Source organism: Psittacula echo (assembly GCF_963264785.1).
Source record: "Psittacula echo genome assembly, chromosome: 7".
Classification (NCBI taxonomy): domain Eukaryota; kingdom Metazoa; phylum Chordata; class Aves; order Psittaciformes; family Psittacidae; genus Psittacula; species Psittacula echo.
The window spans coordinates 33734179-33759678 of record NC_137740.1 but is presented as its reverse complement, the minus strand read 5'-3'; the positions used below and the strand labels follow the sequence as shown (position 1 = coordinate 33759678).

General features: G+C 38.9%; 1 protein-coding gene across 1 annotated transcript in view; it reads right to left on the bottom strand.

Annotated features, from left to right (window-relative positions):
* The window catches only part of SPATA16 (spermatogenesis associated 16), a gene marked incomplete at both ends in the record, with an annotated part of 66814 nt that extends 44307 nt beyond the window's left edge, over positions 1-22507 (bottom strand). Inside the window, 3 exons of the mRNA XM_080624006.1 lie at positions 7551-7696; positions 21935-22215; positions 22390-22507. Coding sequence (XP_080480132.1) covers positions 7551-7696; positions 21935-22215; positions 22390-22507 — 545 coding nt within the window. The remainder of the gene's footprint in view (positions 1-7550; positions 7697-21934; positions 22216-22389) is intronic.
* Positions 22508-25500: the final 2993 nt, after the last annotated feature.

Genomic DNA, 25500 nt, shown 5'->3' with positions numbered 1-25500 from the left:
AGCAGGTGGAAATATTTAGTAGGCTTGTGAAAGCAGGCATGCTGAAGCACTTTGTCCCAGAGGACAAGAGTGTGGTGGTTTCAGTGCTAGTGGGCATTAACAAAGGCAGAAGGAGGATGTGTGTGGTGAGGAGAGCTGCCTGAAGGGACATGTGAGGGAGGTAGGGCCTTTCTCCTGAGCTAGGTTTTGATTTCTTGGTGGCTGTGCAGGTTCAGACACATGGATCCATGGGGAGTTTCTGTTGCCACTAAATGCCTGGCTGTGATGGTGCCCACCCTGCCCTGCACTTGGAGGCGTTTTTATGTGATGTGTGTGCTCTGGGCCCTCAAGGAAGGAGCATCCTTCCCTCTCTGCCCTTGCCACTCTTTGTTTTAAAGAAGTGACGCAAAAAGCTAGATAAAATCTGTGTTATACAGGAAAAAGCTGGAAGACAAAGAGGCCATGTAGATGTAGCTATAAAAGCACCCATAAAGGCAAATCTGGCAGACTTCATAATGGGTCTCTTTGGTAACCTCATAAATCATTAGGAATCCCTTCTAATGTAGTTGTCATCACTGAAACAGCTGCAAACAAAGACATAAAAGCTTCTACTGAACTTAAGTAGATCAAGGAACAAGCCCAAATCCCTTTATGCTGAAGGACACCTGACTTGATGTGTGCAGTTAGATTGTTTTTGTACAACCAATTAGAAGTAAAATGCAGTCATGGTGTCTGCAGGCAAGGACCTTTAGTGCACTGAAGAAACCATCTCATGAAGTTTTTGTATCTAAACAGACAAGATGAGAGGAAGTGTGGGTTCCCAAAAAAGGTTTCACACAACGCCTTTTCTCTGTCAGTAAAGTGAAATATAACTGTCATACTAAAAGGTTTTGCAGCAGCAATTTGCTTTGAATTGCAAGCATAAGATAAATGTGCTATACAGGTCTCGATTCCTCAGCTGTGAAGGTGGTAAAAAGGAGAATGTTCTTCAATCCAGAAAAAAAGATATTTAGAAAGATCTTGTCTCAAGCTCCCAAAACATCTTAATATAAGTGGAGATACTTTGCATTTCCCATCTTGTGTGCACAGTGCACTGCCTCCTCACTTTCCAGCTGTACAAGTAGCACTGTCTTTGCCACCAAACCATCTGATTCCATAAAGTGATTCCATCTGATTCTGATAAAGTGTTGCCAGACTGTTTCTTCTGTATTTCTTCCAGAGCTTTTCTTCCCCTTCTTCCCTTTACCCCCACCAAATATGCCTTTCCATAATAGGATTCCACCATACATTGTGTAGATACATGTTTTTGCAATATAGCATCATTAAAGTCAAGGGGAATATAGCCTTTGATCTCAGTGGAGGAAGTCTAAGCCCATAAAATAGGAACTATGTTGCTGGTATACCAACCTGGAAATAACATGTGATTCAGAGTTGAGAATCGGAATTCAGAGAAAATGTTTCTCATTTAAAAAGTAATAAAAAGTTGAAGTACAGAGAAATATTTGAAATGCTGCATGCGAAGGAATTATTTTTTTAAGAGTACTTCTGGTTTATATTACTAAGAGCATCTCAGTGGAATAGGTTTGTATTAATAATATCTCATCTATTATGTATATTGCAATATGCCTAACAAAATTGCTGAAGTAATTAGATGCTGCTAATTCTTCTCTTTCTTCACTTTTCTGAGAAGGTAAGAGATTATGAGAGTAGTTTAGAACAAAGTATACATTACACTATAGACTTCCCACAGATTAGCAGCATCAACTATTATATTTCACCTTTTTCTACTTCTACCTAAAAGTCTATGCTGCTCTTGAGCTGCCCTTCTATTCTATCTCAATTTTAATGCCCACTGACTGCACTGTATCATAGCATCATTGCATTATTTATTTTTGATTATTTAATATTTCACTAGAATTATATTCTTCAACTTCTTTTAATATAGTCCTACTTTAAAGGTGCAAAATAAGGAAGCTAGGGAATGAAGAAGTAGCTGAATATTGAATTTTTATTCTGAAAATTCTGAATTAATCTGGATTAAAGAGTTCTGATTTATCCTATCTATAATACACTGACCAAGTTTTGAGATGCTTCTTTTCCTACTGATATTGCATAAAGCTTGATCATTAATAATTATTTTAAACCTTTTGAGTGTTTGAACAGCCACAGTGAAAAATGCAAAGGATTTAGAAATAAATCTGTGAGGCTTCAGCTGTTTTAGATTTTTTTTTTTTTTCCCCTCACTGTGCCTCCAGAAGAGATTCCCTCTATTAAGTCATCACTAAAGCAATCGTGTACTACTTAACATAGGTGCTATTTTCTACTTCATGTGTCTCCCTGTGAATTGTGCAAGAGGCATTAGAGAGCCCTGCCTTCCACTGAACACATAAAAAGGCATAGCAGAAAAAGCTTTACAGATTTATTACATTCTCTATACATTGCCTTTCTGGGAGGGAGGGAGAGAATTGCCAGCAAGTTGTGCTGCAAAGCAGAGTCTGCAAGGACACAGGAAAATCTTTTCTAACCCTCAAAAGATTTTGAATAGCTCTGTACAGCATTCCTCATTATCATGAACATATTTTTCAGGCATTACTTAGAGATAATGTTAAAGAAACATGCCACAATGTCTGATTCATCTTCTGCCTCCCAGCTCTTACATCCACAATCTCCATGTTGAGGAAAGGAGGGCAAGGAGTAAAGCCCAGGGGTGCTCTGGGAGGAGGCAAGTTGCAAGCATCCTTCCAGATGGCACTTGCCATCAACGGATGTGGGTTTCCTATGGCATGATGGCAATCCCATTGTGAAGAGGTATGACTCTTCATTTATGGTGGACAGCCTCATTTCCCTGCTGAGCAGATGACTTCTAGAGGAGCCGTATGCACCAGCAGCCATCCTACAACTGGGCAGGGAGTAATCCAAAGTAGGCAGGAATTAAACAAAATGCTTATTGTCACTTGCTGCTGGGTAGGTGACATTAGCCTCTTCCACATTTTCTAGTGCTTGATCCATGCACAGGATCTCTGTGAACAGCAGTCTGTTTAGGCAACTAGATCAAGCTGTGTCTGTCATTCTTGAAAAAGTGTGTGCCATGAGCACCACAGCAGTTGGAGAATCGTAGAATGCCATCTTGGAAGGGACCTCAAGGATCATCTGGTCCAAACTATCTTGGCGAGAGCATCGTTTGGATAAGATGTCCCAGCTCCCTGTCCAGCTGAATCTTGAAAGTGTCCAACACTGGGGAATCCACCACTTCCTTGGGGAGATTATTCCAATAAATGATTGTTCTCCTGGTGAAAATTTTTCTCTTGTGTGCAAATGAAGTATCCCCATTAGTGACTTGTCCCCATTACCCCTGTCTTTTCCATGTGACTCCTTGTACAAAGAAGGGTCGCTGATTTCTTTATAGCCTCCCTTTAAATACATATGGTGTTAATGCAGATTAAAGCGTTTGACACTGTCCCGCATGACATCCTTGTCTCTAAATTGGAGAGACATCAATTTGATGGGTGGACCACTCGGTGGATAAAGAACTGGCTGGATGGCCTCACGCAAAGAGTTGTGGTCAATGGCTCAATGTTCAGCTGGAGACCAGTAACGAGTGGTGTCCCTCAGGGATTGGTGTTGAGACCGGTCTTACTCGACATCTTTGTTGGTGACATGGACAGTAGGATTGAGTGCGCCCTCAGCAAGTTTGCCGATGACACCAAGCTGTGTGGTTCAGTTGATACGCTGGAGGGAAGGGATGCCATCCAGACTGGATGCACCTCCCGTATGAAGACAGGCTGAGAAAGTTGGGGCTGTTCAGCCTGGAGAAGAGGAGGCTGCGTGGAGACCTCATAGCAGCCTTCCAGTATCTGAAGGGGGCCTATAAGGGTGCTGGGGAGGGACTCTTCATCAGGGACTGTAGTGACAGGACAAGGGGAAGCGGGTTAAAACTTAAACAGGAGAAGTTCAGATTGAATATAAGGAGGAAGTTCTTTACTGTAAGGGCGATGAGACACTGGAATGGGTTGCCCAGGGAGGTTGTGAATGCTCCATCCCTGGCAGTGTTCAAGGCCAGGTTGGATGAGGCCTTGGATGCCATGGTTTAGTGTGAGGTGTCCTTGCCCATGGCAGGGGGGTTGGAACCTGATGATCTTGAGGTCCTTTCTATAAATATTACTATTACAACCATAACTATTCTATGATTCTATTCTATGATTTGTTTCAGCTTTCTTGGAGGAAGAAAGCAAAATAAACAATGAAACTGTAAGAGGATATGCAGTCTTATCAAGGAAGTAATGTATATCATGTTTTGAAGGATTGTCTATCTTCAGTTGTCCTGGAGTTCAGCATCGCTCTCTCCAATTTCAAACAAAATTGAATCCTAACTGTTGCTGAGCTGTGTACATGATACTCAATGGGTTGTTCTTCACATGTGACTGCAGCTTTACGGATATCTCTTTTGGGTCTGGCCCTCTGAAGAACGGACATAACTGAGGGACTGCTCTGCTGAAATGCCATGCTCTGCTTTGAGACTGTTTTCATTTGGGGCAGAAATTCAGCCGCTGACATTATAAGGCTGAGCAGCGTAAGGCCTAAGTACTAATCTGAGGTTTCTTATTCAGTTCTTGACTTCTTGGACCTTCACTGTTTTGCCATCTGCTGTAATTGAGAATTGCCTTCTGTAACCAAAGGGAAAATCTAATTTCTCAGCAAGCCATATGGGGTTATTAAGATCATTAAATCCTGGTATGCCATAATGCCTGGGCCAAAAGGACCACAGGGCATGTAAATATTGTGTGATTCATTTTATAGCCTCAGATTGAAAGTTAGGAATTATTTTGATGGCTATCTCATGATGAAAATTGGTGGTCAGGTAGGTTACTGCAGACATTGCCTGGTGAGGTCAGTCCATGGTTTGTTCAGAGCTGTGATGGATGAGAGTATTTGTTTGCAAAGGGTAAAATCTTTTGTTATCTGCCTGACAAATGATCAGAACCCAGCCAGTGTCCTCAATTGTGCCAGTGATGCTAAAGGCAGCCTTAAATTTTGATATTGAGAAACCAGAGAATACAATTCCTACTTTGCAGGAAGACTTGGCTTCTTATACAGGATCTAAGGCCGATGATATAAATTGTACTCCCTTTCATTTCTTAAGAATGGGAAAGCTATTCTCCTGTAAATGCCTGTTCTTGAATACTTTAAAACAAAGTTGCTGGAATTTGTTTCTATTCCTCTAGTTGTGACACTTTATAAGATTTCTTCCTAGCAAAACCCACTTCTATATATTTGATACAACTCTGTGTGAGAATATTAAAGTGATTTTTGGCTATTAAGGCTTCAGAAATGAATGCATGAGCTGTGAAATTTACATTAAATTAAAGAAAGAATATTTCAGTAAATGCAAATAAATGCAGAAATAAAATTTTAATTTGGATTCATGATTAATGGCAAAGGATTACCAGCAAGCCACTACAACGTGGTGATGACATAAAAACTCAATAGGAATAAAAATTCTATAAACACCAGTTAACTGATAGTAGTAAGCTATTTTTAGTAGGCAAGCATACAGTAATTTATTTGATCTTTTTGAAAAATATAGCAATTGATTGTATTTAAAGTTTTCTCTTTCTGTTAATTATGTCTCAGAATATTTTTTTTTTTTTTTTTTTTTTTTTTTTTTACTGATATACTATTGTACAAGTTGCTGCATTTTTCAGTGTGAGAACTATGGTCTGCAGGTTTATTCCCATTCTGGAAGTTATTAAATGAATTATATTGAAAAAGGGCATAACTGATTGCCACTTTTCTTTGTGCTATGTTAAGAGAGTTAAGAACAAATTATTGTGGTTGCAGATAAGAAAAAGTGAAGAATTTTCCCCCTTTCAGTTTTGTAGTGATCTCAATCTGACTGCATGTACGTTCTTTGTAGGTTGTGGGTTTCTGTTTTAGACAATTGAAACCAAAGCATGTCTGAATAGTCTTTAGTTTCTGTAGCACCAGGGTCAATACATTTTACTATTTTGAAACCAAGATAATTTAAAGCAAGTAGAGTATTTCCTATTCCAGTTATATTTATAATGTCTAAATGTTTCCTTATTTTAGTGTTCTTGGTAATACCAGTTAGAATGAGAGAGTGATTTTTCTGAAAGTTGGGAGTCCAGTCAAATTTATACATACATTTTTTTTTATTATTATTTTCTAACACGGTCTTTGAGAAATCGTCAAAAATGTGTTTGATCTTTAGTTTGTGTGAGGAGTATATTTTATGGATTTTTTGAGGTGTTTGTTTTTTGGTGGTGTTTTTTTTTTTTTTTTTTGTTGTTGTTGTTGTTGTTGTTTGGTTTGGTTTGTTTTTGTAACGGGAATCATAGAATAGTTTGGGTTGTAAAGGACCTTAAGATCATCTAGTTCCAACCCCACTGCCATGGGCAGGAATCTCAGTCTTCCTCTTCCCCACTTCCTATGCTTTGGCTAATGTACCAGAATACTCCACCTGGAAGGAATGCTTGCTAAATGTGTTCCCTGGGAGCGCACCTAATGTTCTCTAACCACTCCTGGGCATTCAAGCTATCAACCCAGAAAGGTACTTGGAACTAGTCTGAAGGATGAATCCCCCCAGTGTTTATAAGCTCCAGGTAGGTATAGCTTTACAGACAAAAAATCCTGGGGAAAAGGGTGGGGATGAGTGGGGGTGGGAGATGAAGACCTTGTCATTAAGTCAGGATTCTCAGACTTCCCATGACTTTAGTGTGTAGCTAAATGAACCTGCTGCCATGGTAGCATTGCATTTCTATACCAACACGTTATTCTTCACCACTGTCTTCTGTGCATCAGGCATAAGCACGTGCCTTCTCTTTTGTTGTAATGACTCTCTTGTAGTTACATTAATTTGGAATGATTGTATGGAAAAAATCCTCACTTTGCACTAATTGCAGTATCCATCTTAATACATCTCATCCAAGGGAAAAAAAAAATGAACAGAGACCTCAGTAATGAAGTGTTGCTGGCAGGACATGCATGTGCTTAACAGAAACTGTCCTTATGCCTGAATGCTAATTAGGGGCAGCACAAGCCCAGCAAAATCCAAACTCATCTGAAACTAATGGGAATTTCATCTCCACCATGTACAATTTTTTTTTCTGGCTTCTTTATGCATTGCTGGTGGTGCTGGTCATGTGGATCACAAGTGAGCCTATGAGGAATTATGTAATGAAAGTAATTTGAAGCTATCCCTGACCTAATCTGGCTTGAAGCAGATCAAGAGCTCATAATATCATTACTGTCATATAAGGCTAAGAATGTTTATATTTGTTTAGCTTCAGCCTTAAGGATGCCCTGAACTGTATGACTTGCCTGCAAAACCTTACCTTATGCATTGTCAAAGCAGTTAAATATATACAGGGCTATTGTGGCTTAATGTCTCAAATGTTGTGTTAGTCTACACTAAGCATCAGTGTCATGTGTAACTTGTGTTTTATTGCTTCCTCTTTTCTCATTATTAGACTCTTTCTCCCTGCACAGGTTTAATTCATGGTCTTTTGTTTATTATTGTCTTAGCAGTGTATCTAATCAATATTTATTTTTACCTGTATGAATGATTGAGAGCTTCACCAGGCTTCCTCAGTTTTAGGTAGCAGATTACAAGCTTTGTCTCAATAAAACTGGCAATACTAGAAAGGTCTTCTGGAGGTGACTCAAAGGGATTGTCTATAGCAGCACCTTTACTGAAAAGCTGTGCAAGAAACAAAAACGTTATTTACTAATGTTATAATATACCTTTTTTAGGTAGAAATACTTTTTGTAACTGATAAATTGAGTAGATGGAATTCCAAGTAAAATATACCCTGACTTCAACCAAAGTTAGCACTATAAAAATCAGTACAAATGCATGTGAATATATAAAATGCAGCGTCATATTCCTTGAAGGGATAGTCAAGACAGTAGAAAATAAACTAAAAACTAAAAAGCACTGTTAGGGAAGAAGCTATATTTTTCCCCATTTAAAAAAATAGAGGCTTAACTTCAGGATACCAAAATCCATGGCTGTCTTCAGAAGCAGGTTGAAGGAGGAGGCTCAGACAGCTATTTACTTATTTCAGTAAGCCAGTGATGAACTCTGCCTTAGGCTCTGGTGCCTTTGTTCCATGGGTAGGAAAGCAGAGTGTGATACAAGGCAAGGAAACCAGAAAGCCTGCCCTCCTTTCATGGGAGGACTTGTCCTTCCAGGAGACTACTATAGAAAGTAAAAAGGATGAGATCTTTCCCATCGTCTTGGTCCATATAGAGTTTAGCAGAGAGAAACATCATATTTTCTCTTAAAAAAAAAAAATCTATTCCTGATAGATAAATGGCCTGCTGTTCATCACAGCCAGTGACTTTCTCAGTAAACAATGTTTGATTTAAGAATGCACATCTTTAGAATTAGATAACGCACAATTCCTCAAAGTTTTGGAGAGTCCTCAGTGCTAGCAGAGCTGCAGTACTGGGTAGGACCACCTTCAGTCCTTAAATCTTTGTTTTATTAGTCTACCTGATTTTGTAATGCCCAAGAGTAGTAAAAATTAGATTTTAGCTCTTACTAAAAGTCAACTGTAAGCAAATAATGAAGTATAAGATTGTTGTCTTTAAGTAGAATAACCATACAGTGCTACTAATCAAAACAGAATTGGATGTCCCTAGCTTGGATAAACATCCTTAACAGGATTGTGTAGCGTGCAATGATTTCATCTAAGTGCCTTCACTGCGAGTCAGGTTTAAAAGTAGATCTGTAATGAAGATTAACAAATTAATACTTATCTAGGCTGCGTGCTTAAAATCTTGGATCACACTGAGAGCAGTGTTGTGGATGCTTATGGCACTGATATACAACTACAGCCTGACGTGGATGAATGTAGCCTCTACTTTAAATGGGGTATAACCAAGGGACTTTTGCTTAAACCCAGTTTTTCCAGCTCCGCATCACTAATGAGTTTAGTTATAATAATTAGTTTCTTGTGCCTACATAGTTAAAATCCAGTGGTTGATCTGTAGGAGGTGCATTATCAACTCAGCAGTTTGAGATCCCTTTAGAAGATTAAATCTGTCCAGAAAAAAAGCTCTCCTATGTATGCATCTTTCTTCCTGCTTATGATTCTTAAAGGCAAGAAGGATTATAGACCCACATCCACACTTAGCATCTACAAAGCTATCCCTATCTTTAAGGTTTTTGTTCACTGATTGGAGATCAGCTCAATTCTGAAGAGGCAACAAAGGTCATTTGAGGAAGCGTTCTCCTAGTTGAGGTGTGATAAATATTTTTTTCTTTCACATCCCTTCTCCACAGAGTGAAGTTACACAGTGTATATAATAACACCCATACATTTAAGATTTTCTATCATCTTGTTATCAGTAGAAGTTATAAATCAGCAAATTCATCACTTACAACTTTGCTCATGGTACCATATATATCTGCTGAAGTGTCTCTATAGATAAGACATGCTATATGTACCTAAAAGACCCAGAGAATTATGTTCACATCAGTGAACATAAAAGTATCATCAGGTTTTTCTGTAATAACACTTTTCAGCTGAATTGGCCATGCTGTGACCTCTATTAAATTTATGGGAATAAGAGATATCAGGCTACTCCCTGGACTTTCAGGTTCTTGAACGATTGTGAGAAGAAAAAATCATTTAGGACTCCCTTCAGTATAAAGTGCTGCAATTCTGAGTTCCCTTGAGTCTTACTGCTGATATGAAGAGTTATGTTTAGACCTGTGTAACCCCTCAGTTATCTTTGACAAAAAACAAGATATGAGTCTCTGTAAACCGTACCTGAACAGATAAGGATTCAGAAAATATATTTAAATACGGTGAAGATTGGGTTCTGTAAGGTCTCCTCTAAGACATCTCAGAGTAAGAGTTCAAAGAAATTAATAATAACTAGATCTTTAATCTTGCAAAATCAGAGTAATATTTTTAAAGGGATGTGCCTGCATTTGGGACATCCTATATCTAAGCTGTATGCTTTTTGTGACCCAAACTCTCCTAATTTTTGTGTAGCATTTCTGCAGTGGGTCAATGCATTTGAGAGAGACTTTTCCACATTAGTTCCATACAAACAGCAGAAACATGCACCAAAAATCAGATTCAACTTAATTTTACAGAAATGGCTCCTTCTGTACTAAGCGGGAAAAGTTATAAATATACTAAATAGCTCTAGTGTCTGGTGTTGGTGCACAATAAGATGCACAATTAAATGTACTGTTTTGGTAGCAATAGAGACACCACTGGAAAAGGTTTTAATTGAGTGAATGATCTTAGCACTGCCTGAAAAGCGCATCATTGTTTTCCAAGCTCTGATGGAGGATTTATGTTTTGTATGTGGTTTATCACCCTTTATTGTATTTTGCTGGCCTTTCTGATAAAATGATTTGGCTATGCAGTAGGAGAAGGACCACTTCCTTGTGTTGGCCTGTCTGGCATTGAATATGAAGTCTGAGTGAGCATTTCTGGGGGTGTGAGGCAAAGACAGTCCCAGAAAACACCTGAGAAAGTTGATTAGGGGAAACTCCCAGGGGAGGAATTAGGCAGAAAGAAAACAGTGAGCTGAGATTTTCAGTATGGGGGGGGATGTGAAGAAGAGTTGTAGAAAGACTCACATCTGAGTTTCAAAGGAGAAGAGGAAAAGGAAGATTTCCTAGGGATCCAAAGGAGCCTCTGTAGCTGCAGGTTGTCATAACTTTAGAAAACTCAGCTGGACTGAGAGCAAGAGAAGACAGGCTGTGCCATGCACAGACATAATGAGCAGGGAGGAGATTTGTTTGCAATTTTCATGTTTCACCTAGCACAACTGAGTTTTATTTATGTTGCTGCAGTCTGCAGTCCAATAACACCAACTTTGAAGATCAAAAGGGCTGTGGTGTTTTTGGAATGCTTTAAGTAAAAGCAGCTCCCTCTCACTCCTCTGAATACCTTATGGTCTTGTCACAAGGACATTCAAATATAGATGTTGGCTTGGAGAGGCAGTTGCTTTTTGTACTGTTGAGGGTGTTTGGTTATTTTATTTTACTTTTTTCCCTAGAGCTATGTGAGAATTGTATTTTAATTCCAAACTGGGAAATTTGGGGTACATCTTGCCTAAAACTTTAGTGAGCTTTTGGTCTGCAGAAATCTAGCCAATATCTTAAAGGTTGTAGAGGCTTTAAATCTGAAGCAAATCATTTAAACATTTGAAGTTTTACAGCCAATCTGGGGTTGAAAACTTGTAATGTGCCAGTTTATGTCTTTTACCATAGCTAGCACATGTAACAGTAATTTTTACTTTCAGACTTAGTTTACCTGAGAGTGCCCCTGCCAGTAGATACAAGTGTTTTTCCAGAAATAACATTTAATTTTAAAAATCCTGCCAAAGGATATTTATATTTTCATAGAGGCCCTTGTTACAACTGGAAGCTATCAAGCAGGTTTTGTGCCCATGCATCCTTTAGAAGACTACTGAGTTATCCCATTCAAAGAGTTATCAAGTATATAAATGAAATGTAAGGAATGAAAGCATCATGGGCAATTTTTGTATTAGGGGTGAACTGACACTATATTCTATTTTCACTGATAAAAGAGGCCTCTCTTGCAGTGTATAGGACCCTATAAATATTGCTGAAAACACAGTCATATAAATGCTTGTGATAAAGTACTTTATCAAAGGTCACAGAATGAGTCTGTGATACTGTGAACTTAGCATAGATTTTTTTGTGGTATTAAGGCTTTAATTTAGGCAGTAGCAAGCAAGGAAATTTTATGAGTAAAGACCTCCCAGGCATTAGCTAATAAGGAAGAGAGGAAAAGATCCCCCAGAAGACCAACCATGGCTTTGGTAAAAGACCAGTGGAAATGTTGATGATTAAGATAGCTTTCTAGTTAGCACATGTGCAATTTAGAAGAATAAGATTAGAGCTCTGGTGATCTGTACCTTGGCACTTTGGAACTGTTTTCTCTGAGAGCCAGGTGAAAGGTTCAGTTGTAAAAAAACTGGTAATAGTAACAGTTTACTGATCACTGTTACAGGTTTGGTGTATGCTAAATTCAGGAATACAGTTTACTTTAAAGATGCCCAATAGATGTCCATCTATTCATGTAGTTATAGATACATATTTTAAGAACAATTTAGCTTAGGAAAACAAGTAAATTGGGTCAAATAGTGTGTGGCACTAAGATTAATTGGCAAATTCCGTGAGATCACTCATGTTTCCTCTGTCAGACGGAAGGGCTAAGTTACTTTGAATACAGCAATAACCTGCTAGCCTTGCTGAGTTGATTGCGTTGCCTTTTTTCTATTTTTTTCCTTTTTTTTTCTTTGTTAGCAGAGGAATGTTTAATCATGCCTCTCTTTTAAAGATAATGGTGGTTTTCCCTGCAGTGATTTTTAGAGTGGCTAATCAGAGAGACAAACCTGAAAAGGCAAAAAGTATTTAATTAGTGCCTTTTCTTCTGACTGGCCAACAGTCCTAACCAGATGCCTTCACTTCGGATCCATCCAAGTAATCAGCCTGGTAATGTTACTGCATTGCACATCAGGCACCTGGCAAGTTGAACACTAACTGCATCCCAGAAAATGTCTGCTAAGGAAAGCTACTTCTGAAAATAATTTTCAAAACCTGATAGCAGGCGTCACACAGTGCTGAAAACAAACTGCTTTTTGTATATTGTACTGTAATCGAGTCTTTACAACTATTAGGCATTATGAAAAATACTGCAGGAAACCAGGATAACAAAGAAACTGTTAATGGCAGTTTTGGCTCAGTGGGAAGACAAAAAGTATGGGGAAGAAAGAGAGGATTTTTCCTCAATGACATGATTTCATGCAGCATAACTTTCCAGCTCTATTCAAAGTCATACTGACATCTTGGTATGCAATTTCAGTCAGCAGAGCAGGAATTGTATATAACCCCCCTGTCTTTATTGTTAATGAGATTTGTGTAAATAACTTGTAAGAAAACATACTGAAAATATATAATTCACTACTAAATATGAATGCAGATGTCAGGTGAGAAGAACTAAATTCACGAGGCTTCCTACAATGTGCTCTGCAATGGGTAATTCAAATAATATGTACGTATGGTATTTTTGGTGTATTAGCTACTTTGTATAGAGTTAGCATTGGATGCTGTAATGTTTGTGCAGGACACATTTGCTATCTTGGGCACATTGCTAGTTGCACAATACTGGCTGAAAGCCAAATATACCTGAGTTGTCCTGCGTTACGAGAAATGTTCCCTATTTCTGTTGAGAAAACCAGTTTACCAGAAAAGTATGGATCTGGTGAGGGGTGACTTTACCAGATGAACTTAATAGTCTGCTTGCCCTCACTGTGGCATCTGGTGGGGTAGAATTGATCCTGCTCTCCCGACATTTTCATTGGTTTTATCTTAAGTTCTGTCTATGCCTATGCTTAAATTCCTTCTTTGGCTACAACCAGCCTTTTAGCGGGAACCAGAGGTACATGGAAGGGATTTGTTTATCAGGTGAGGCAGAATGTTAGAGAAATTCAAACCTAAATTTTATGTTCCTCAAAGGCTGACATGTTTTGTACATCTATCACTGTTTTGGACCTTTTTGGAAATAAGAACTCTCTGCAGAAATGAGATTTTTTTTTTTTTTTTTTCCGAGTGCTCACCAAATTCGGAGGATATAACATTTTAGTTTGTGCTCATTTCTAGGTGAATGCTGCTTTATAAAAATAATCTTGATGTGAATCTTTCCCTCCCACAGAAGCTAACGATGTTCCCTGCAGTATTCCTAAGCCTAAGTCATTTCTGTTTATTGGCCCAAGTTCAGATGAAAGGCTTTATCTCCCCTCAGTGCAAACTTAGGGGTCTGTCTCATATTGTAAATAATTTGCTTCAGAAGTATTACATCAGGAGCAAAGGTTTTAGGAATATATCATCCATTTGACTTCAGCTTAATCTCTGTGATGCACTATAAATCTGTCCCTCTTACGATCAATCCTAATTTTGTCGAGTGTTTCCATTATCAGTACTGCTGGGGTGAAAGAAGTAGTCACAGAAGCAAAAACATCCCAACCAACCAAAAAAACCTGTCACCACCAAAATAACCCCAAACCCACTCCAAAAAAACAACCCCAAAGTGCTATTATGAAACATATATTGTGGAATCAATATACATTAGTTTCTGAGGAACTTTCTATTTTGTACAGCATAATGAAATCTCTTTTATAGATTGTATTTGTAATATGAAATTTGTCAGTCCTTCACTGTGAGTTCATCCAAGACCAAACCAAACTGAGGATGGAGTATATACTCCATGTGAGCTATTCCTCTTGTTGATAGGTCAAGGGAATAATGGGTTTAAACTTAAACAGGGGAAGTTCAGGCTAGATATAAAAAAGTAGTTCTTTACTGTGAGGGTGATGAGGCACTGGAAGAGGTTGCCCGAAGAAGTGGTAAATGCTCCATCCCTGGCAGTGTTCAAGGCCAGGTTAGACAGAGCCTTGGGTGACATGGTTTAGGGTGAGAAGTCCCTGCCTGTGGCAGGGGGGTTTAAACTAGATGATCTTAAGGACTTTGCAGCCCTAACCATGCTACGATTCTATGAAAACCAAACAGTCAGAAGTCAAAACTGATACAGGTACCTCCTCTTGAGGGGATTACAGTTCAAAATGCCTATTCAACTTTGAAGCAGGAGCATCAGTCTGTTGATAGTGTTCACAGGAGGAGCTGGCCAAAATGGATGTTTTTTTGGAGGCAACTGTCAGCTGGTGTGATGTGACTATATTGTAGCAAGATTTTAAGAGCTGTCATGATTGCTTGGAAAAAGCAATATAATTTCAGGCCAACTAATTTAATCCCCTTGATGCCAAGAGATTTGCTCCTGCTAAGTCCAAACACAGAGATATTTCACCAGCTCTTTTATTAAGGCAAACTATGTGAAAGGTTCACTCCATTTTGATGGACAGGGTTATTAGGGAAAAGCCATACGTTGAAGAATTTTCATGCCGCTTCTGGATATATCATTAAAGCTAGCTGCAAGGCCAGCTCTCCCCTCTCTCTCACCTCGGGATGGTTTGGATTTGGTAAAATCCAGCAAGAATCCTCTCAACAGTGTTGTCAGCATTAGAAACACAGCACATATACATGCCTCAGGAATAAACAGAAATAAAGCTCTTCCCTAAAGTAGCCTAACCAGAATTCATTCCCCCCTACTTTTTATTGTTTGGTTCACCTCTGTTAAAGCTTTTCAGCATTTATATTCATTTTACACTGTCAAAAGCTGAACAGGAGTAAGATAACAAATGGTTCTGGTAGCAGCTGTCACCACCTACTGTCTGTGTATGCCTGTGTGAATCTCTAAATGGAAATAAAGTACTTTAATAACACACTTTCTCTAAACTGTCCTCATGGATAAAGTTACTCTCAAATCAGTCCATGAACACTTTCCAATTCGGTGCCCACTTCAGCCTGCGTCTTTATGCAGAGTCTGTGTAGGTATGCAGTGGTATGATTTAAAGACATTTCAGCAAGAAAATACTTTAACAGAACACCTTCTATGACTGCTGCTTTCCTGAATTAGCTGCTTTTGGTGATTGAACCTTCTCCGAACTTGCCTAATTTTCTTAGTATAAATTAAGCTGATTGTCCTTTGCATTCTTGTGCTGTGTTTGCTCTAGCCAGGGAGCACCCAGAGCCACAAATTAAACATGAATTGCTCTTCCTTCTCTGTTCCTGCACTTCCTTCCAGGAGCAGGTGGCAGCTGGGAGGATAAATGTTTCCAATTTCTTAGGGCCCTTGAGCATCACAGAAACTCCATTTTGAGGCAGGCTGTAAGGCACATAGAGAGAGGTGAGGTAGCATCGCACCTTTGTGTTTACCTGTCATTGGGTGCCACAATGCCTGCAATACATGAGGGGAGCTGTAGGGTTTAAGCACCTAGATAATTTTAGCTGCCCAGCTTTCAGAGAAGCCCCTTATGGATCCAGCTGGCAGTGACATGTCCTGAGCCCTGATGTTAACTCTGAGTAGAAATCTGAGCCTGTGTCTTTCAGGATGGGCTACAGCCTCCCTCAGGGCTGTCCCGTCTTTTTTTTTTTTTTTTTCTTTCTTTCCATTTTTTTTTTTTTTTTTTTTTTTTTTTTTTTTACCTCCTTTCTCTTCTCTTTCCTGTGTTACCTGCTGAGGAACCTACTACATGGACCTTCTCTCCATTTCTCAGTGACTGACCTAAACACATACAGGCTATATTTTACAATGAGGCTTTTGATTGTAAGTGACAAGGAGTGGATGATTTTTTTTTAATCAAATATACTGCTTAACATTTGGAAAGTATGGAAAAAATATTTGGTGCTTTTAAGCGCCTGTCACCTCCAGGTAAATGATTTCATAATGTGAGGAAGCTAATTAGAGTTAATTAGAAATTGATCCGCTTTGGCACCAAAATGATCAGAAAATATGGCCTGTCCTTTCTGGAATAGGAATTTTGCTCTTGTACATGCATATGAGTAAGGAAATATATTGTTTTATGGTCAACATATAGTATTCTTTGAGGAAAAAAGTACAGTATGTAACAGCTGATCAGGCAAGAAGAGAGGGGGCAAGAATCCTTATGGAGAAATAGCTGTGCAGTTCCTCAGCTTTATTTAATGGTGATGGGCATGCTGGAAATGTCTAGAAAATGAATAAATTCAAATTCAGTGATCAAAAAATGGGAGCATGTCCAAATGGATCATTATAACAGATTCCTACTCTATTCTACAAGCCAGATTTGAGCCATCTGTATAAGCTTCACATTCCTGGTTTAAAATCTGCAGCCATAAAAGAAAATCAGTGGTGTGTGTGTGTGTGTGTAAGTCAATTTCTTGGCTTTGCAGCCTAAAAATATAGTGATGGGAATACAGGGAGAGAAAAAGCTGGTTTGTTTTTTGTTGTTGTTGTTTTTGTTTTTTTTTTTTTTTTTAAAGAAAGTTAAATGCATATTTCAGAAAATACTTTGTTATTAGACGTTCAAAGAATATTTCTAGAGAGTGAAGTCAGCATCTTGTATTCAGGCTTTAGGGAAATAGTGCTTGTCATCTTTGATATTCTCTGCCCAAGATCTAGTGTACTCCCAAGAAGTTTCTAGAGGATCTGTGCTGATGGTAAGGGTTGATAATCTAAGCCTGAATTTTAGCTCCAGAAAGTTGCTAAAATAAATATTCAGCCTTTCACATGAGGCTTTCCCTTGAGGACTTCCATTGTGTTGTGTCTAGTTCTTGCACAGCTGTTGGTGAGAGGGGTTAGGGAAAACTCTAGTAAGTCCCATCATATGCCCTGTTCATTCCACATGATCAGGAATTTCATGTTCCATGAAGTAAGGTGTTATACATTGTTATACATTGATAGCTTCTTGGACCTCAAGACTCATCTGCAAAAAGAGGCAATGTTGGAGGAGGAAGGGTGGGCAGAAATGTGGCTGTGCCCTAGTCTTTCTGCAGCAGCCAGCACTGATCCAATGGTCACAACAGGGAGCACATCCAAAGACCTTAATCCTACAGTGCTCCCAGGAAATGCCCTTGCAGCAATGACTCAAAGAAAGCCACTTGTGCTTTTCTCATGTGCTTTTGCCAGTGGATACACTGCTTAAAATGTACCTCTTTTCACACAGGTATTTATCTAGGAAATATTGATTTTTTGCTTCTCATAAGATGAAACTGATGGAAGGCTTGGTTGAACCACGCTGCCTAACTCTATACTGGTATGTAATTATGTCCACAAGGCACAAGTGCCACAGCTGCTTTCAAAATATTTGCTTTTTGCAGATAATTTTGCATGGAAGGCATTGTTGCACAGGAAAGGTTAATCTAAAAACTCAAGGTGTGCAAGAAAAAAATGACACTAATCTCCCTGCCATAGGAACAATGCCCATAATAGCTATCTGTGGAAAATGGAGGTATTCCAGCTTACGGAAGGCACCACAACAGCACTCCTGTAAATTAATCACATGCTGTTTGAGGCCTTCACCTTACTTGCGGAATTCATTTAATGTCTCAGATATTCTACACCAAAAGCTGTGTGCCAGGATGCTGTGTGCCAGGATACTGTGTGCTTCTTTCTGTGCACTGCAGTCATGAACTCTTCTTTTTATTTTTTAATCACAGGGGAGGATTATTTTCAGAACAATAGGGTCTGGAATTTAAATTTGTGCAGATTTTAAACAAGCTGGTGTTTCTGAGGTCTTTTATGCTCTCTGATATTAGGAGATTAGTTTGAGACAAGATCTTTCAATCCTCATAAAGGTTTAATGTTATTTTGTAGCTAAGCTGTTAATAATTGGCTAGAGATTTTATAGATACACGTATATGGTTTCTACTGAGGGTTTAAGCTAAAGAGTGATTCCTCATACCCTTCATATCCCACTCCAGATGTTCAAGTCCTATTCCCCTATGTTGCAACAGATGGATGCCGAAAATCTAGGGAAATTTAGTGTTTCTCAATGTAGTGTATATAATAAACTGTATTATTGAGCTAGGAAGTAGAAAAGCAAAGACTATTGCCCCAATTTCCACAGCTATTTTCCTCACTAGCAACAAAAAGTACTTAATTCTTATGCTCTAATGGTGAGAGTTCTCCAAGGGAGCGTTATTTTTAACTCTCCCAGGCCAACTATAATGCAGTTGACTAATGCTAAGTCCCTCCTGATTAATGTAATGGTAACTAAATAGTGCAGAAATAGTGAGAAGCCACCAGTTCTCCTGATAACATTGCCTTTGCGATGTCTGTGGTAATCAGCAGCATGCTGTCCAACATATAAAAGTCTCTAAATCGAACAAGCATTTCAATTTTCCGTTCTGATTAATAATTTTATATCCAATAATTTCAGTGCTAGACTTTCAGAACTGCCTGTTATTTGCATATCTGAAAAATGACATGATATAAAAAATTATAATGCAATATAAATATATAGATGGATCTAGAGAAGAAATTTCGAAGAAGATTTTTTCTTCTCTTAAAGAAGAGCCAAACATATGATGTCTGCAGTATGTAAGGCAGCACTAGCTTTTGTGGTATTATTCAAATTTAACGCTGTGCACATGCTTTTCTGTATCAAAATCTCTCACTCAAAATGTAGCAATGTCAGGCTAAAGCCTTAATTTCCTTAAATCTGAAAAAGTCTGTAAATTTTTGTAAACAGAAACCATGGCTTTGACCTTTGAGCTTATTGCATCGTATCACACATCTCTTCACTTGTGTGAAATGCAGAGGAATTTTTGTTTATTTCTCCAAAAAGCAATGGGCAAATCCACTACAGTTCCAATCTTGGCAGTTTAAGTTTGCTGGGTTTCTCTGCACCATCTCCAATTTGTGGAGAGAAATCCAAATCAGTAGGCAAATTGGAGACGTTGCAACAAAAAGCAACAAAAAAAAAATTGAAGTTCAGAATACATAACCTAGGAGGAAATGTTAAGAGGATTAAATTTATTTAATTTAGAGAAGACTGAAAAAGAGATATGTCAGGAGGTTGCAAGTACGAAGAGAATAGGTTGGTTAATTGCTCTTCATGTCAAATAAGGATACAAAATCCATTATGAGCCCTTTTGCAGCATGGAAGACATGGAAAAACTTCCTGTCAGCTTGCTGATACAGATGAGAAGTCTGTCTGTGAAAGACACTTTTGTGAAAGACACAGATGTGTCTTTCAGGGATATTCTGGTTTTTACTTCTGAGAAGAGCCAGATTAAGAGGCTGCTGAGAAGCTCCAGCCCTACAATTCTGTGATTTCCCAATCACTCTGTGTACAATCCCAGGAAGGAATTCTTTAACCTCTACTTAATCTTTCAGCAGGATGTCTATTAGCTAGCTTTTCCATTTCCTTTTAGGAGGCAGCAGGTACTCCTTTGATGTCAATTGATAAGTACTTTTGTCACCATCACAGCTCATTTCTGAAAGAGGGAGAAGGGGAAGCCTAAAAAGGATTGCAGTTACTAATTCTAGGCACTCACTTCTGTAGTATTTATTGTTTTAAAATAAAGTGCGTTTTGGTATTGTAGAAAAAAAAAGTAGGAATAGGATATCTGTTTTTCAACTGCAAACTAGTGTTTCATAAATGCTTTTGAATTAAGTTTGGCAGTACAGTGCTGAAACAAGTGTAGCTGGACCCTTTCTCAGGATGTCAAGTGTTCAGCTGAAGTGATTGGGGTCAGAGTGGAGATGAAACATTAGAGTTCAGAGAGTCTAGCTTGCAAGTCCTCTATTCTAGTCACCGACCATATTCCTGTAAAGTAGAAAGTATCTCTCTTTATTTTGAGAAGCAGACACTGACCTTTAAAATCCTTACAGCTACTAAGAGTGTTTTGGTTTTTTTTTTTTGCATCACATATCATAGAAAAAGTAAAGCCCTCATCTGCACAGTAAATGTTAGCATCTAGGTTAATTGTGAGGGTATAGGGTATTTTTCAACGTTTATAGGACAGCTATGCTCTTGGAGATACAGTTTTCAAAATGCTGTAATGCTTCCTCTTTGAAAGCAGCCTTTGGCTGCAGAGTGCTGCTATTGAACAGGTTTAACATTACTAAAAATTGAGATGCTGAAGCTGTTATTAAATTTCATTCTGCACACAAGCAAACAGTTTATCATAGTCTGTTCCCAGCAATTGTAATCCAATTTTTGTTATCTTACATTGTTTAAAAAAGAGAGAGAAAGATACTGTACATCAATCTGATAAAAAATGTTTAAATAACTGGTGCTTTTTTGTGATTATGTCAGTTTTACAACAGCATTACGGAAACATGACAGGGTAACTAAAATCTGATTACGTCTAAGTCTTTGCCCATTATGTGATTATTATGAACCATGACTTCTACTGGCACATCATGAATTACATGGTCATAATACAAGGGATTTCCAATATAATTAACTGAGATTAGCAGCACTTGAGAAATCTGGGAATAATGATACAACTTTGAACAATCAGTTTTACTGTAAATGCTGCTAGCTTTGGCTTCCAGGAAACAAGAGGCTGGTGGATGTAACTGTGACCCACCTGATGGTGTTTCCTACACCTCCTTTCTCTTCCCTCCCCCCATGAAATTAATTTCAACCTTGTCAGAGTGTTAGGAACTCCCTCTTCTATTTTTTAACTTTCATATCATACTGATAAAACTCAAGGCTGGCTAAGATTTTAAAAAATGTCAAAGGCCTTTATATACCTCCTTTTGGGGGCTCAGCTGAAACTGGAAAGGGCTCAGCTTTTGAAAACATAAAAATAACTGCTTGTTGAAGAATAGATGTGTTTTAAGACAGCTCAAGTTTGAGCATTTAAAGCAGAAAGTCATTAAAATCGTAGATTAGTTTCAAAGATCATAGTCAAGGTCATATAATTTCTTTAATATCTCAGGCAGGCAAGAAGACTTTCTTTTCACAAAACCCCTAGCTTTCGGACTCATAGCTACTGAAGAGAAAGCCGTTTGTGTCTGGAGGAGGTTGCTCACTACCGGGCTTGTTCTTTCTCATGTGGAAAAAAACGGATTTCCACACAGATCCAGTGGCCATCTTCTGGCTTTAGAGAAAAAAAAGAATCAGAATGTATGATTAAACACTTAACCCAGTAGTGCATAGACAGCTGGGATAGAGTTGGAACTCCCCTGATTATCGAGGTATCATTTGTCTCTGACAGAGCTGGGATTAGAAAGAGATTCCCCTCCTAACCCACCACACTCTATGGGACTTAAATTTTCTCCATATGTAAATACTGTTGAAGACTTAGAGAAAAATACAAGATCAGCTAAGATTTTTTTGGTTCAGTCCAGTGCCACCCTCCCTCTGTGATTTATTTTAAGCTTTTAATTTTCAGATTTCATGGGAAAATTGCACCTTGGGGTTTTATTAAACTGTATCCATCCCAGGTTTGTGCTCCTTGTTTGCTCTGATATTCTCACACCAAGTTAGCACAATGACAGCCTTTCATTTACTTTGCTATGGTGATCATACTTCTTTAACCCCATACCTCCATTGCTGTTGATAACTGCTCCACTGCTGCTGCATAGTTCTTCTGTTTGTAGCAAGTGCTGGCTTCCAGGAGGGTCATCTGAAGCTGTTTGTTGATGTGGGGCAAAGTGCTGCTGTCGGGTGTGTTCAGAGCATGTGCTTGTTCAGAATCATGGCACCCCGATGGTGTGCTGCTAGGCATCATAAGCTCATCAAACTCAAGGAAAATGGTATCCTCCTCAATGTAGACCAGCTTCGTTTCTATGTCACTTAGGCTTTTCAGAGGAATATGAGACAGAGCTGTCAGCATTAATGGATTGCCAGTCTTTAACATTGTTTCTTCTGTTTGCACAGCTGGTTTTTCATTATTTTCTGATTTCCGTTTATGGCGTGCTCTCTCTACATCGTTGTTCTGGTTTTTATTCTTTCTCTCTGCCATTTTTATTCTCTCCTTTATATTTTCTGCTGCTGCACCTCCAAGATGTTTTTTGACCTCTTGCAGTGCTGCAGGAATATCATCCAATTTGTTTGCTGCTACATTTAACTGCTTACTACTATGCGTTTGCTGAGAGGTTTCATTCTTGCCATTCATGCTTACGAAATATTCTTTTGGAAGTCAATGTTGCTTTATGATGCCATAACTTGAGCAAAGAAAAAGTCCTACGAGAAAATGTAGGAAAGTTAAGAATACTCAAATGTTCCAAAGCCAAAAAAAGCATGCTAATGCCTTCTCCACTATTGTGGGCATTATTATGAAAGAAGGAAACCCTTCAACAGTTAGCACATAAAATATTAGACGTGCTGTAATTACTTTCTCTTTCCTGTCTAAAAGTTTAAGTCCCTTAAACTGCAAAATAATGTCAGTGTACCAGTTTTATATCTGCAACAAGAAGGGAAAATCTGGCTTTTAAGCAAAAGAAAACCAAAACCCTGAGACTGATTGATTTGCATTGTATGTTGTTACACAGTGCAAAAAATCGCTGTGTTCTGATCTTTGAGAGCTGCTAAGCACAGTTGCTGAGGTCAGAGAGGGGTATTGAAAAATCAGGTAGACTGAATATATTTCAGAGGGGCATGAGCTCCAAGTGGGGTCCCAGCTGTATTTGAGCCAAATTCAGATCTGGATTTGGCTTTCAAAGCCATTTCTTATTGCACTGTTTACAAGGGACACTGGAGTGTTGCTGCTAAAATCATCCCTCCCCTAAGATTTGACACCCTAATTCTCAGTTTAGGGAGCCAGTAGTGTATTCAAACTTGTGAAACAAGGTGCAGAATCAAGTTCATAAGCCTCTTCTCAACACCAGTTCCTATACAATAAAGTGACTTAATTGGCATTGTAAACTCATAACTGTGCTCTGATTCAAACGAAATGTTGATTTTCATCTGCCTCTGCTGACTTCAGAGTGAAAAGGTGTAAGGCACAGGTAATTGTCTTCTCCAGTTTTTCCATCAATTATGACAAGTATAATTGTAAATAGCTTTCATGATGATCGTCTTTCAGAATGGTTTGTTAAGCATAAGCACTCAGCCTTTAACATTTTGTTATTGTTTAACAGACCTCCATATATTTAACACCAGTTTAATGTACTTAACTACAGGTACAGATTGCACAAAGGAAAAATACATAATAAATCCATTTCTGTTCAGCCAGGAACAGATTTAAAACAATAGGCAACTTGGAGAATTTTAGCGAAAGCCCTACGTTATGTGCTACTGCACGGGTAAAAGCTGCCAGAATGTGTCCTGGATGCTGTGATACAGTGAACCTTTGTTGTGTAAGGGAGTGAGAATTAGGTAATGGGCAGAAATTTATAGGAAGGGGTAAAGGGAAGAGGTGAAGCCATTTTAGCCCATATGAGAAGCTGAGTGTTAGTGTAAATAGGGTTTCAGATCTTTGCCATGTTTCGCACCTCTTCCCTGGCTAAGCCAGATTGCAGCCAGGACTGTCACCAAGCCCAGAAGCAAGGAACTTGTTGATTCTGACATTTGTTCACCACCTCCAGGCTGAAAACTTTAGTGCAGCAGAACTGCCTGTGGAGAAACTTATTCCTCCTTCCAGGACTGCAAAAGAAGGAGCAAGAGGTGAGGGGATAATTGTGTCATTTAAGGTAATTTCAGCAGACTTTTCCAGCAATGCGCTGAGAAATCACAACTCCTACTGAGTTCAGTGGAGATGGAAAACCACTGGCCCTTCCCCCAGATAGTGCTCCGCACTTGTCAGGATAGAGCTCAAAGGAATCATATTTATAGCAGATTATTTTGAATGGCAGCAGTAAAGCAGCTGGAAAAGGCTAATGTACTTGCATCTGGCAGCAATTTTACCTGTTTGTAAGATATTCAATCCCTTTTAAAACAAACTATAGAACAGCCTAAAGATTGGAAGCTGTGTTTTTCAGTGCTGGCTTCAGCACTAGGTAATTTAGGAAATTATGATTTATCTTCACTGTGCAGCAGAGCAGATACTCCAGCCAGCCCCAGCACCAGCTGAGGGGATGAGCCTGATGATCTTAGTGCCATGTCATGCCAACGTAAGTGGGACCTGTTATGGACCTCCATGTGGCCCTGCAGTGTATGGCTATACCATGTTTGGGAGGGAGAATACAGGACTTTCACAGCCTTTTGAGTGGCCCGTTCAGTGAAGGTCCTATAGAACTCTAGAAAATGAAATTTAAGTATCTACATCACATAAAAGTTTATAGGAATCTTCCTCTGAGCAGCTGTATAGTACTAAGGAGCCCTCAAGCAGAATTAGTATCATGGAATCATAGAATCATGGGAATAATTTGGGTTGGAAGGAGCCTTCAAAGGTCATCTAGTCCAACCCCTGTGCAATGAACAGGGACATCTCTAACTAGATCAGTTTGCCTAGAACCACATCCAGCCTGGCCTTGAAATGTCTCCAGGGATGGTGCATCCACCACTTCTCTGAGCAACCTGTGCCAATATTTTACCACCATTACTGTAAAAATTTTCTCCCTCACATCCAGCCAGAGTCTTCCCTCTTTTAGTTTAAATCTTGTCCTTTTGCAACAGATCCTGGTAAAAAGTCTCTCCCCGTCTTTCTCATAGGTCCCTTATAAGAACTGTAAGATTGCAATAAGGTCTCCCCAGAATCTTCTCTGTTCCAGGCTGAACAACCTCAAACCCAAACTCTCTCAGCTTTTTCTCCTAGAAGAGATGATCCATCCCTCTGATCATTTTTGTGGCCCTCCCTTGGACCCTCTCCAACAGGTCCATATCTTTCCTGTATTGAGGACTCCAAAGCTGGACACAGTACTTCAGGTGGAATCTCGCCAGAGCAGAGTTAGAGGGGCAGAATCACCTCCCACTTCCCGCTGGTCACACTTCTTTGGATGCAGCCAAAAATACAATTGGCCGTCTTTTCCTCACCAGAAAGCTAACAAAGGCAAAGTCCTCTATCTGAAGCTGGGTTGACATCAGTGTGAAAGGGAAATTGGCTGGACCAAACTTTTTGCCATGAGACTGTCTTAAGAATTGAAAAATAATTTGTCATGGAATAAAAAAAAGCAGAGCACAAACTGTGAAATACAGACCAGTAATGTTTTCGTCACATATGGACATTTC